The sequence below is a fragment of the Rhea americana genome, unplaced genomic scaffold, assembly GCF_003343005.1.
Source record: "Rhea americana isolate MKP2758 unplaced genomic scaffold, rheAme1 scaffold_37, whole genome shotgun sequence".
NCBI lineage: Eukaryota > Metazoa > Chordata > Aves > Rheiformes > Rheidae > Rhea > Rhea americana.
Genome location: NW_028186501.1, coordinates 1,414,738 through 1,428,320, shown reverse-complemented (window position 1 = coordinate 1,428,320; position 13,583 = coordinate 1,414,738). Strand labels below are relative to the sequence as shown.

Below are 13,583 nucleotides of genomic sequence, written 5' to 3'. Positions count from 1 at the left end.
GAGACAGAGAGAAAACCAATATCAATAAAAGGAAAAATAATGCCATCTGAAACATGCTTGACTATTTTTCCACTACTTCAGCAATGCCATGATGCTTGGCAGAGTCTTCAAACAAGTGAAAATTCAGTTCTGTACTTTTTTTTGTGGTTTTCATTTATTAATAAAACAGCATAATACAAAATGGTGGGTCAGAAGATCCGTAAGTTCTTCTCCAACCACATCATTTATCCTTCTTCCTCCTTGGAGATCACAATTCTTTCAAGTCTGCCCTTCCCCTAACCTCCCACAAACACATCCCAYAGCCAGCAATTTCAAGGTTCCAAAAAAACAGGTTATTTCCATCAACTGATGAATACTGGAGTTAACTCAACCATCTTTAAAAGATAGTACACACCCTTCATTGCCAAAGTACAGCTTAAAGATGTAATTTTYTTTTTTGATACTTATTTAGAACCAATGTTACTAGATCTCTGTCTCAGAAAATATCTTCACTGATGTTTCAAGATGCAGCTGATTTCATCCAGCTCACTGTTCACCTGTTGATTTGATATTCATTTTAAATAAAGTTTTCCTCACTGGTTAAAGGGAAAGACATGCTCCTACAAAATTCCACCATTCTGAAAGAATCTGAATTGGTCATTTCATATACAATCCGCCATTTTTCCAATAAATATTTTAAATCTATTCTCTAAATAAATAAAAAGGAAAAAAATGTGTAAAATGAAATTCTACATTCCTTCACTCATCTCCAGCATTTAGAAGTTTTCTAGGTACCAAATTCAGGATCTTTAGTGTTTTTAAGCATTTTAATAGCATATTTTCAGTTAATACCGTCCTTAAAATGTGAAGTAGATCAAATCGAATACAAGCCAATGTAAGAAATTTAAGAGGACCAACAGGCTAAGTTCTTAAAGAAAAAAAAACAACACATAATATCTCTATAGATGCATCAATTTTATACTGGATGATACAATTAGCTGTAGAGCAATTCATGTATAAGAGAAGACTAATAGAAATTCAATAGGCTAAACAAATCAAAGGACTCAGCAGCAAAAGTAATCCAAAAAAAGCCTGTAGGAGAGAAAAGCACATATAGGTAACATGCAAACTGAAACCAGGACATGGAACTATAGAGTCTGCAAGTACATATTTTTAAATTAACATGCATGAACTGTGCTCTTACAGAACAAATCCACATGTRTGCATGCAGCATACGCATATATTTTTAGTGCTGTTAAGAAAGCTTTAGACTACAGCTTTAACAGCGAAATAAACTACTGCTTCAGAAAGCAAACTAACTTGTTAAGAAACAAAAATAAGGGAGAGAAATAATGTATGGGTACACAGAGACATATATAATACACCTATGGAGTAGATACGTTGATTTAAATACATTGTYAACAATTTACATCTGATTAAGCAGAAAGCTGCAGAAGAAAAAAMTACATATTCCTTTTATAACAACACATTATAAAAATTAGATGTGCATGAATGCATTTAAGTGATACTAGMGATTACTTGTATAATGCATAATCCTTTCCTGAAAAAGTATTAATATGAGAGTTACCCTCCTTCAAAAGCATACTACACATCCTTTTCTCTTAAACTGCTACTGAATGAATTAAAGATAGTAAACAGTTGATTAGGAGGCCAGAGAGAATCAGGTTCCAACACARGCTATTAAACCACAGTGGCATACCAAATTCAATGTACCATGACAAACAATACAGATTGTGATTTGTGTTTTTAAGGAGATGCTCTACCATGAAGTAATTGGCATTTGCACTGATTATCATGTTCTACCACCACTATAGAGGCAACAGTTCCTATTTTACTAATGGTTTATTACTATATCAATGCAACTCGTTATTATATATTATTACACATCAATCATGTCACACCAAATGGGTTCTTCAAATACACCACCACCATCACCTGCATCAGCTGCTCTTTTCCATCACAGATATCAAACTCTCCGAGCACTGTACACAGACCAGCTACCCTTTTGAAGCTTAGCAAGAAAAATCATGACACTTCACATTTGTACGCTCAAAAGCCGCATACAGTGGCATGTGAAGGCATAGTTTAGAGATCCATTATACATGATTTACAAAATTCAAAGGATGGGCTAATGCCAAAAACAACGCAAGAAGCCTAAATACACCAGGCAGCAGTGTCCTTTCCAAACATCAATCTGCAAAAGAAAGAAAAAAAACCAAAACAAACACCAACCTCCCCCCCCCCMCCCMCCGACTAGAGTTCACAAAATGTTGAAGAGGAGCCATATAAAGGCTGGAAGATTCTGGTCCAAGACCACAAACTCATTTTCTGAAAGCAATACAAAATTTCAAAAGTCACACTCCCCTCCCACCCCACTACGCACAGATAATCCAAGCTACTGCATACTTGTGAACAAGGGCAGTATTGAGTTTTAAAAGAACTCTTCTCAGTGAAAGCTTCCAGAAGCATGTATTCAAATATTCAGGGGAAAGCACATACAAAAAACAAATTTTCCAGCACAATGCAAGACTGAAGTCCATGACATAGCCAGAAGTCTACCGCAAACAGAGCTTTCAAAATCCTGATTTGTAAAGGACTATTACTGGTCTTTCTCCAGCTTTCTAAGATGCTAATAAAGTTGCAGAGCTCAGTTCCTTCAGAAAACAAAACAAAAAAATTAAGTCACAAACCTACAAAATCACATCTACTATTTGTTTTTTTCAATACAGTACATTGTTTATTGATATTTAATTATTCACTCTTATCTGATGGTACAATGAGCTTCCCAAATTTCACAAGCAGTGTTTTATGAGGCAGACTACTCATTTGTGACCCAATTTCCCTTTTAAAAATCAAATTAGAGCCCTGAGCAGTACTTACTCATTTAAAACTTACTGTTACGAAAAGGAAAGCAACACAGAATCCAAAATATTTGAATAAAGCAATAAAAGAGTAAATTGTGCCCTGCTGCTAAGAAGTTTCATATTAAATCTTGTGTGACCATGATGCATAAATATGATCATGATCTCCATCTGCTTTCTGACACATACAGTAACTATAAAATCTATCACAAATAGCATGAAGAATGTATTATTGTACAATCTAATGTGGAACTCAGTTTCTTTACTGAGGTCAGGATGGCTTTTGACAAGCACTATTTCCTCCAGAACGTCACGCAACTGTCGTGACTGCTGATTTAAGCAACCATTATTTTAATAATCTAGTATTGAACRTGGTATCCTGGATAAGTAAGGGTCCTAGAATCTAAACTTAATTCTCATTTCAAAGAGCAGTATGAAAAACTGACACCATCTACATTACAAAATTAAAATCTATTCTACCCAGTATTACCTCTCAAGGCTGCAAAAGTAGAGGGAATCTATTTTGTCATATTATATATGATTATATTTCAAGCAACATCGCATGTAACTTGGGCGCATAAAAACATCCTTTCAACCTGGAAAGAATGAACTCTAGTTAAAATTTTGTATTTTTTATATATATTTCTCATGACAGAGATTAGCACAAGCTGATTAACATCAGTTAGGGATATAGGAAGCATGCCTGCAACACTAGACCTTCTTTGTTGAAAATGTGAGAAGAAAAACTCTAGGAGACTGAGTAATTGTACTAAGTTGTATTCCAGACAATACTCTACCCTTGGAAAAACAATTACTAACTCTTCCAATAACTACAATAATTTGCAACACCGGACTTGTTACAGGGGACTACCTGCACCTTCTCGTACGCCTACAGCAAGGCAAGGAGAGTTGCATGTCCTTGGTCTTTGTGTTGCTTCCAAATTCAGCCTGTGACAGTCAAGTGCTCTAAGACACTCATGGAGCAACGTCTGTGCACACTGATGACGCAACCTTGAAGAAATACAGCTATTTCAGGTTAATGACTGTTTAAATTCCCTTGTAGGGGACTGGCAAAGCAGTAATTACAATTTCTCTCACCCTCTCACACATACATACACAGAGTAATTTTGCTTAAATTTTTCCTAYAGATGTTTGAAAATACTTGACATGAAATCAGTGCCAAGACAAAGAGCTGAGAGAAATTATTAAAAAAAAGTTTCAAGTTGTGTCAACTATTCCAGCTGTATTGGTTCATTTCTATTCCCTGGGGATGAGCTGTTATCAACTGACAGTATCTTACTATTTCCAAAACCCAGGATCTGGTACAGGATTAACTCCTGGTCTACAAGTGTCTTGGCTCTTTAAGCAAATGTTGYATTATAAATGGATTTCATACTATGCTGAATCAGTCAAGAAACCTCTGTTATAAAAACAATGCAAATAATCTGTATATGCAACAAAGTAATACATTAATACTTTGGTAAATTGTAAGATTAAATTTGAGTATACTGCCAGGCTCAGGAAGACAAAGGCTATAAAACCAAAGACAGTTTAACAGAACAAGCTCTCTAGATTTATTGTACAACGGACCATACAGTTAAATGTTCTTTCCAGAAACTACCTCTTTCCACACCTGTATTTGTTCCTGTGTTTCTAAGAACAGGTACAAGTTGAAAATTTTATGAAATATTTTAATTTCTGTATGCTACAGACTATRCACCATTTCAGTTATTTTAATAACACAAAGGCAAGATAATCACAGCTATAGCTCCATAAAGCTTTTCCCATTGCTTAAAATTTGGTTTGAAAACAGGATTTTATTGATCCTTTGTTTATCTCAAGACTAATGACATTGAAACTGTCTGCAAAATACATAAATTCTGATGTTATACTAGCACATCAGTGGCAGGGTATGTACTCAGGCAGCCTTAATTTGCCCCCAAAAAGAGTGTAAATGTAATTAGGTCATGCTATATTCCACAAGTAAGGGTTYTGAGAGAAGAAAAAAGTTATTTTCAAGAAACGTATGTTCATTTTCTCCAAGGTAAACTCCTGAGAGTTGAGCTCTTGCCCCCTTCCTGTAAGACTTGCAGATAAGACACTGATCATAACATCCAGTGCTACAAGTGTGGGTGTTTCTCAGTTCAGTGGTAAGGAGATTTAACAAAACGCCCTACGAAAAATTCTACAAGTCACATTCCAAACTGAAGTACCAACACTTGATCTTTTCTGAAGCATTCTGAAAAGACCCAGAAGCTGCAGACTACTGAAAAAAAAAGTATTTATAACTCACTCACAATAGCTAAAAGGCTAATGAAATTAACAGACAATTTCTTTATTGAAGGAATGCTGCACCTCAGTAAGGAAGAAAATGTAAAGGCCTTGAATTAAGGTCTTTACTAAAATTTCTGCAACGAGCATTTGTGAGGGGTCGAAGTAGTCAAAGAATACAAAACCCATTCCATTGAACTACATCTTACGAACTAGATGTAAGCAAAAAAGTCGTGAAAGATATCCTTACTTAAGCCTAAACACACAGGCATGAGAACCACCTTTCCCATCATACTTCGGATTAACTGTAGAGTGTTAATTGCTGAAACAACAACTGTCTTGGAAACAAAACTAGATCAGGCATACGTACTGGAGAACAGTACTTACGGACACAAAATACTGAAAAGCCTTTGGCAAAGGTGAAGAGCAATACCTGGTTTGCAGTGGAAACACGAGAAAAAGTGCATCTTGATTTTGCCCAATGCACAACTGTAAATAGTCAAACTTTTGCTATAAGCATTACATTAAAGGCAGCAACAGCAGGGTTTTATGTTTTTCACTGTTTGAAGTTAGGCTGTTTAGAAGGAACCACCAAAAAACATCCCTGCTGGACGGCAGCTATAAGAGAAGGCCTCAGTAATCTTTCAAAACGTAGAAATAATTCTTGTTTACAGTTGCATATATGTATAGAATAACGGTCACAGAATAGCAGTAATAGAAAAAGAGGAGAATTTGCATTCTCAACAAAATTTACTTGCACGGTATAAGAGTCATCTTTAATACAGTAAACACATATCTTGTGCAACTGCTACATCACATATTTCACTTCCATAAAAAGACTCATGAATAGAATTGGTTTAAACTATACTTTTGTTGTTACTGCCAACAGACAAATACAATGAGGTACCACAGAAATTTCAATTATTATTTAAGATGATTAAAAAAAAATCACAACAGGCAACAAAAACAAATTTGTTTTCTATAAACTAGAACGAGGCTTAAATCAGAAGAAATATAAGGGGAATAACTACTAGCTAGCTGCCAACTACTTGGTTATCAATTAGCTGAATGAGCCAGCTAAAATGAGGAAAAAAACAGATYGGATTTTACACAAACTATCATTTTTTGAGGTATCTTGATTTTTATAGTGCCTTATTTTGCATGCTCCAGGACATTCCTGATCTAGCCCCTTCTGCCAAAAAAATAAGCTCTTTTTGATGTGTATTTGAAATATTCAAAAACCAAGTACAATATTACATTAAGTTGACAAATCACAGCACATACTATCGATACCCAAAGCGCTCCCTCCATATAACATGTCTAATACTTTTATTTTAGCATAAAAAAAGACGACATTTCAGCATGTGCCATACATTACATACTGCTGACTCAGATAACATTTAAAGCACTACAGCCAAGGGTGCCAAGCCCCTGCCTTGGCTCGAAGCCAGGCCAAAACAATGAGGTAAGACAGAGGGACAAGGGACCTTCCACCTCTCGCGCAGGATCACTTCCACGCCCCTTCTTTCGAGTAAAGCCTCTGCCTCCAGGAAAGAATCCCAACCGAACAGSCAGTAAGGAGGCAACTTTTCTTCAAAGAACGGTTTTAAGGCTTTTGAGTACAAACGACCAAAAAACCCTCTATTTTCTCTCTCCCCCTCCTTTTTCTTTTTTTTTTTCTTAAATATTCTTCCTCTCTTGTCCTTTCTTAAACTTCCTTAATGATCCTTATCCCCCTCAAATTTAAATACTAGGAACGGTTTCAAATGTAATACTAGAAGCCGTAACACTGCCAACGGGGCCCAGTTTTTGTAAATTCTGGCTGTAGGCTAAGCAATTAAAAAAAAAAAAAAGATGTGTTGCTCTGTTGTTTTAATATCTTTCATTCTTCCCCTCCCCCAATAAGCCACATCTCCAGCAAGTCAGAGGAATAAAAAACTTGAGCAGTGGATTTAATGTATACATCACTCGAGAGTTTTATAAGCATGTTAAGCATGTATTGCTAAAATTATTTCCTTGAAGTTTAACAAATTTCATTGGCATCTGTGGAATAAATCACAAATAAAATCAGATTGGGAATAGATACCATCAAAACCTCAAATTCTTCAGTGAAACATTTACCAAACACTTTGTTTTATTCCTCTTCCAGACACTGTCCCATTTATTCTATTAAAAAAAAAAAAAAGTCAAAGGCAAATTTTCTGTTACCCTACTTTTTTTCTTATTCTTTTTCTTAATTTGTTTCATTCTAAATGATCAACAGTTTACATATCCAGACCAGAGTTCTCGCCTAAGTAACTCCAGAATGAAGCTGTCCAAAATTTTTTATGTAATTTTGAATATTAGCTATTACAACACTGAACTGTAGCTGTAAGTTTTGCACATCAGCACAAGCATTAACTAGCTGCATTAACCTTAGAATATTTCCTACTGTTCACAGGCAAACTGAGTTTCTTCCTCAGCCCTGACTATCACCGATCCCATTAAAGACCACACATGGCACTTCCATCAGAGGTAAAAATATTGAAAAATTACATGACACCAACTCAAGACTTGGTGTCTGTAAAGAGAYATTACAAGTTTTTTACGAAATAAGATTAAGTACTATCTCAACACCTGAACAGAACTGTAGCTTTTCTTCCTATATGCTTAATATATAACTAACTCGTTATGAACAGTAAAATAAGACAACCAAAACCAGGAAATATTTCCTATATGAAATGCAATTTTAGTAATTCTGAAGATCCCAGCCTTCACCTCACAGAATCAATATCCTTACAGAAGGTCAACCACAGGAGCCTGGCCAGTTCTTTTGTTTCTGAAACAAATAGGGTGTATGCCAGTTTTGCTAGGTCTTCTGCAAGACAAATAAACAATTCCCCAACACAAAAAGTTAAACTAAGGGAGCTTAGGCCAAACGTTTTTGACAAGGGTTAGGACGAAGAATTCCTGTTTTAAACACCAGAAGTCTAAGATACATTAGCCTCTCAAAGATATTTAAGAAAGAAGAGTTGCCTCTATTTTACACAAAACATCCAAAGCAAAAACAAGCAACATTGTTTTTAGAATTACAGTTGTGGTTTTGGTATTTTAAAAATACTTCCGTGAATGCTGGAAGTAAAACTTAGCTAGGAGTTCTCCCAAAATTCTTTCCACATTGTTTAAATCAAGAAAAAGAACCCCATCGTCTCAAATAAGGCACAAAAAGCATTAATATGCAAGACAATCTTGTAGGAAGCAAGAATGTGACCACTTAGCGAGCAACGTCAGTGGCCGAGGCAGACTCGGGATGCTCCTTCCACAGCAGCACCTCTGCTGCGGGGTCCTGCGAGCTCCGTAACACGCCTGCGTATCGGTATCTCCTCGCTTCCACGAAAGCCATTCCGAGCACGCTGCTCAGCGTCCCTTCGAAAGGCCGTGACAGCATCTAGCACTGCTCTCCTCTTTGCTTTAGGATCACATGTATTTGGTACACGTTAGTAGCTTCAGTAGGTACTTATCACAGCRTTTTCAAAAAGGAAGAACTTAGCATGTAAAAAAATGGCATTTGTGAAATTCACCAAAAGCGTGACAAACATTTAATTGTAAACCATTCACATAGGAACGTATTTGATTCCAACCAAATAATTCTGTAAAATAAAAAACAATACATGAACTTTACAGAAATATTTTCAAAATGGATGTTTTCATTATCTATTTGGAATCTGCTTAGACACTGAAATTAGCCTCYCAAATTCAGAAATAGATTTTCAGCTTTGATAATTTTTTTTTTTACATGATTGCCATTAAAAGTATACAGAGACCAGAAAAACCCAACAGAAACAAACTCACAAAAACACCCAAACAAACTAAAATCATCATGAACTGGTTATGCAAAAGGTGAGCACAAAGGACTTCTACTTTGTTCCCCCACAGAAAATATATATGAAAATTGAATGTACATATATAAATATAAAAATAAAAATTTCACACACACGTGTATATATATATACACACATACACTATATACACACACACACACACTCAAAATTTCACTACAATTCTTCATTTTGCTTTCTGGATTCCTTATATTACAAATTGCTATAAACCCTTCAGCGAAGAAAACCGCATCTTTATTTCAAAATCAAAAACTACTAAAGAAATCTAGGAATAAAAGCGAGTTGAAAGTTTTCTTTCTGTAGCTAACAAGAAGTCCTCGTACATCTCTTTTCAAATATGGGAAAACATAGCTAATAATGTGTAACAACAGCAATCAGACTGACAGCTATCAATTGGGGACTGACTGTCACTACGGCAATAAAAACAAAGTTAAAACAGGTATTTCAGTAGAATTTTTCAGTAGAATTTTATGCTACTTTTATACATACCGACTTTAAGAGACATTTTCTCATTAAGGCTCCACAGAAGCATACGAAAAACCTTTGCCTAGCTAAGACCAAACACAGTATTTGTGCAAGCATATGTAAATAATAGCCAAGAAAAACACACAAATAGGCGCCCATACCAAAATCAGAATCTGTCCTCTGTGAGAAAAGAGACAGGTATGTACCTATTGAGAAAGCTGCCACTCTTCTGTTTACTGGAGCGGAAGAGCATTCACTTTATCATTTAAAATATACCYGAATATCTACACTATCAAATTAATTTTAGAAAATGCTACTAGTTGGTCACTTATTAGTATTGTAAGTATTACTATTTAATAATAACCTCTCCCTAATATACTTTCCTCTCAGAAAATCACCTATAAGAAAGCCCTCCTAAAGCTCTATTCAGTTTAATTTCAGGTACAGTTAAATCTTACTGCAAATATTATCTTTAAATGTAGTTATTAAACAAACTGCTGAGTATTTCCTACTTGGAATCTTGTTGTCCATGTAAGGTAAATGCAATATCAAGCAAAGCTAAAACCCTAGTTCAGTTTAAATGCAACTCAAAAAATTTACCCAGCAACCAAGTTATTTTTGTGCTTAACATTTAAGTAACACTASGAAAAAAATCCACAGTAATAGAGCCTCTAATTCTTGAGAAAAAGTAGCTTTTGTATATGTGTAAACACTTTTCTCTATAACTGCCTTGTGTACATACCCTTCTGCCACATACTCAGTTTTTCCCTTTAGGTCACATCTTAAAATTTTTGCCTTTAAAAGGATGGCAGCTCCACTCCTCTTTTCTTTCCACTATCTATAGTTGAAGACCTAGATAAAGTTACTAYGGTGCTATATAATATAACTATACAGCAATGATATCCGATTAGACAGTCACATATAACAAGTGAGAAAGATCATCAACTTGGAGGAAAAGAAAAAAAAAAAGCCAGCATGCATGCAGTCGTGCTGAACGTACTTGTAGCATTTTAATAAAAGCAACAAAAACTAATTACCTTGAATAGCCATTAGAAAAAGCAGATCTGCCAGAAAGGCTGAGCGTTCCCAAAGGAGCTAAAGTCTCATCTCCTGATCCCTGGCATCTATTCCAATTTTCTGAACCGGCAGGAAGAGATGGAATGATATTAAAAATTGGTTTCTGATCCTGCTGCTGAGAGAGCGATGCAGTATTTAGATCATAGTGATACATCTGTCCCCCRGAGGTACTGACACCATGAATAGATATGGCAGAAACTTTAGTACCCAGTATATTAGACCCAGAGAAATTTGCCTGACAATACATTGGGCCCATGTTTTCTTGCTTTATGCCAGGAGTACATAGTTCAATGAAGTCTTCCTTTTCCGTCTTCACTTGCGGCACTGGCATTTTGGGACTGGGTAAAAGGTCACCGCGTTCATTAATTTTAGGTTTAGTGTCAGGTAAAACAGGAGGCTTGCAGTCTTCACCTAGATTTCCTTCCAGGAGAAACGCATCGTCTGCAGATATGGGGGACAGCAATCCACCATCATCCAGCAATGGGTCAAGTCTCCATGGGCTCCCATTTGGCTCTTTGCCAGGTGAAACGGGTGGCAAATCTAAATCCTGGAGAATATCCAGGGTGCTTTGGTCTTCAGAGAATAATTTCAGGTTGCCACCATTAGAGCCAACCTGGCTTTGGACTGAAGTTCCCGACTCTAAAGGGACGTTGCGGCTAGCCATGACCGAAAAATCCTGCTCAAGCGGCACGTCAGAAGGTACTGCTCCCTTTGCGTCCTCTGCCAGGCCAGAGGACTTGTTCAAGCTTGCAATACTTTCTTCCAGGAGCCTGAAGTCCGTTTCTCCAGAAGAGATGCCAGTTTGGCCCTGCTGCGAAAATCCAAGGTCATTTCCCATCACTTTTGCATCTGTTTCACCCATGTACAGTCCCATTGACAGTGATACTGCCTTGGAAAGATCTGGCTGAGGCACATTGTTTACTAATCCTTTTGAAAAGTCAGCCAAAGCAGGTTGCTGATTGGAATCTGACTGAGAAGACACCGGGAGAGGAGACGTAGGTCCAGGGGCTTGTATAGTAGCTCCACCCCTGAAGGGTGGATGAAAGTCCATCACAATCCCTCCTTTGGTACTGACGAGCGCATTTTTCCTTGCTTCATCTTGATCCGAGGATTTAAGCAATTCTTTGGAATCCATTACTTTAACATCAGCTATAAGAGATCAGAAGCATTTAAAGTTAGCACAGGAAGGGTATTTTCATAGCAGCACAAAAAAAGTCTAGATCATTAATCTGGTGAACCTGGTTTAGCTACCATGAGAAAAAAGGCACAGCAAACAACATTATGAACTCTTTTCATATCTTTCTCAAAGCCTACAGATTTTTTTAATTTTTTTTTAATCTCATAGTAACAAAAAAAAGTTTTTAAAGATCTTTGCTAAACCTGGATTAAGTGGTAAATCAGTCTGCATACTACATTTCAGAATCAGACTTCAACACACACTCTAGCTCTAGCATGCATCTTAGCAAGTAAGGAAACAAAAGAGTTGTTCAAGTAACCAATTTACAAATTTGAAAAAAAAAGTAACCTTATGTTGTATTTAATTAAATCTTGAGTAGGGAAAAGAAGAGGGTTATTTACTGTGTTTTACAAGTCAGTTTCCTCTCTCTCTCTCTGCGGTGTTCAGACCTACCACTCAAGACACAGAGCTGCAAAACTTCCCAAGCTAACTCTCAAATTTAGTATCTACCAGCCAGACAAAAATCTACATATTTTGTTACTGTCTGCTGCTTTTTCACCACAGAACACATCACAAAGTTTGCCACCTTTGCGTAAGTTAAGCTTAATACGTAACTTGTGAGTCTTGAAATAAATGCAAAATGACTCTTTAAATGTCAATTTTATAAATAAAACTAGAGTAGAATTTTTATTAGCTTCTAACACTTTTAAAAGCGTATGTTTATTCTCCATAAACTTTAATACGGAAAATATTGTAAATTTAATCTGTTTGTATTTACTGTATTTATTTTCAGCACAGAGCACAAGTAGTTGGAGAAGAATTGTATGTTCTTGGGTAAACTTTATACACTGTTCGGTCATGGCCTAACACTAATTGTAAACAGCTAACATGATCAGCTCACACTACGGCCAAACCCGTGGAAGTGGCAACGTTAAAATTAAACCCAGCAGAAATATCTATTAAGCAGGATGACAGAAGGCGGCTCACAATAAATTCACAGTCGTCTTATTTATAAATCCCCTGACTTTGTGGCCCATTAAACTTGGGCTGCTTTTTGCATGCCAAAATTAAGCCTGCAATCAGCAGAAGTCTCCATGTGTAAAAACGTTACGGCGGCCTCAGCTACATGTGGCGTGGGTAAAAACTTCCCTGGTGGAAGAATTTTAATATGAAAAATCTTTCTTTGTCCCTCAATATTATTTCATGAAACCTTTAAGCAAGGCTAAACGGAGACTCTCCTGCCCCCGTTTTCTGAGAGGGAAAAAAAAAAAAATCTCCTAAACCGTGCAAATTCGCACGCCGTTTTCCTGACAGCTGCCACCGAGCCGAAACCAAAACATTAAATGCAAAACGCGAACTCGGCAGCSGCCAACATCCTCTCTTTTCAACGTTTACAAACATTATTTGGCCATTTGAGGCGAACGCGACAATGAAAACCGAGGGAAAAGACTTTTTTTTTTTTTTCCCGTGAAGGGGAAGAAAAGATGAAGTTACTTCATTTGACAATTCCCCCAATGTCAAAAAAGGCAGCAACCCACCCAAAGCAGGGCGCTGACAAAAATAAGCTGCACGAGTCCAGGGAACRGAGGAGGGAGGGGGGAAAAAAAAGAAGAAGAAAAAAAAAAAAGCTGCTGCAGCTACTTAAAATCGCTGGATTACAAACAATTTCTCCTCGGTAAAGTATAGTTTTCAGAGAAATGTGTCGAGACCTGTTGAGCTGTCTCCCTGGCACACCCACTTCTGCAAAATAAGACCGGCCCATTGCTGCAAGGCTCCGCTGCCAACTCCCCCTCCTCTTTCTGCGCCCTTTTCCTCACTGCCCCCCCTAAAAAAATAAATAAAACCAGAAAAAAA

At 36.7% G+C, this 13,583-nt stretch overlaps 1 protein-coding gene across 1 annotated transcript in view; it reads right to left on the bottom strand.

The window, feature by feature from the left end:
- Nucleotides 1-13,492, bottom strand: part of NR3C1 (nuclear receptor subfamily 3 group C member 1) — a 73,118-nt gene extending 59,626 nt beyond the window's left edge. Inside the window, exons 1-2 of the mRNA XM_085312732.1 lie at nt 13,439-13,492; nt 10,513-11,701 (exon numbers count right to left, since the gene is read on the bottom strand). Coding sequence (XP_085168858.1) covers nt 10,513-11,687 — 1,175 coding nt within the window. The 5' untranslated portion in view covers nt 11,688-11,701; nt 13,439-13,492. The remainder of the gene's footprint in view (nt 1-10,512; nt 11,702-13,438) is intronic.
- Between the last annotated feature and the right edge of the window lie 91 nt (nt 13,493-13,583).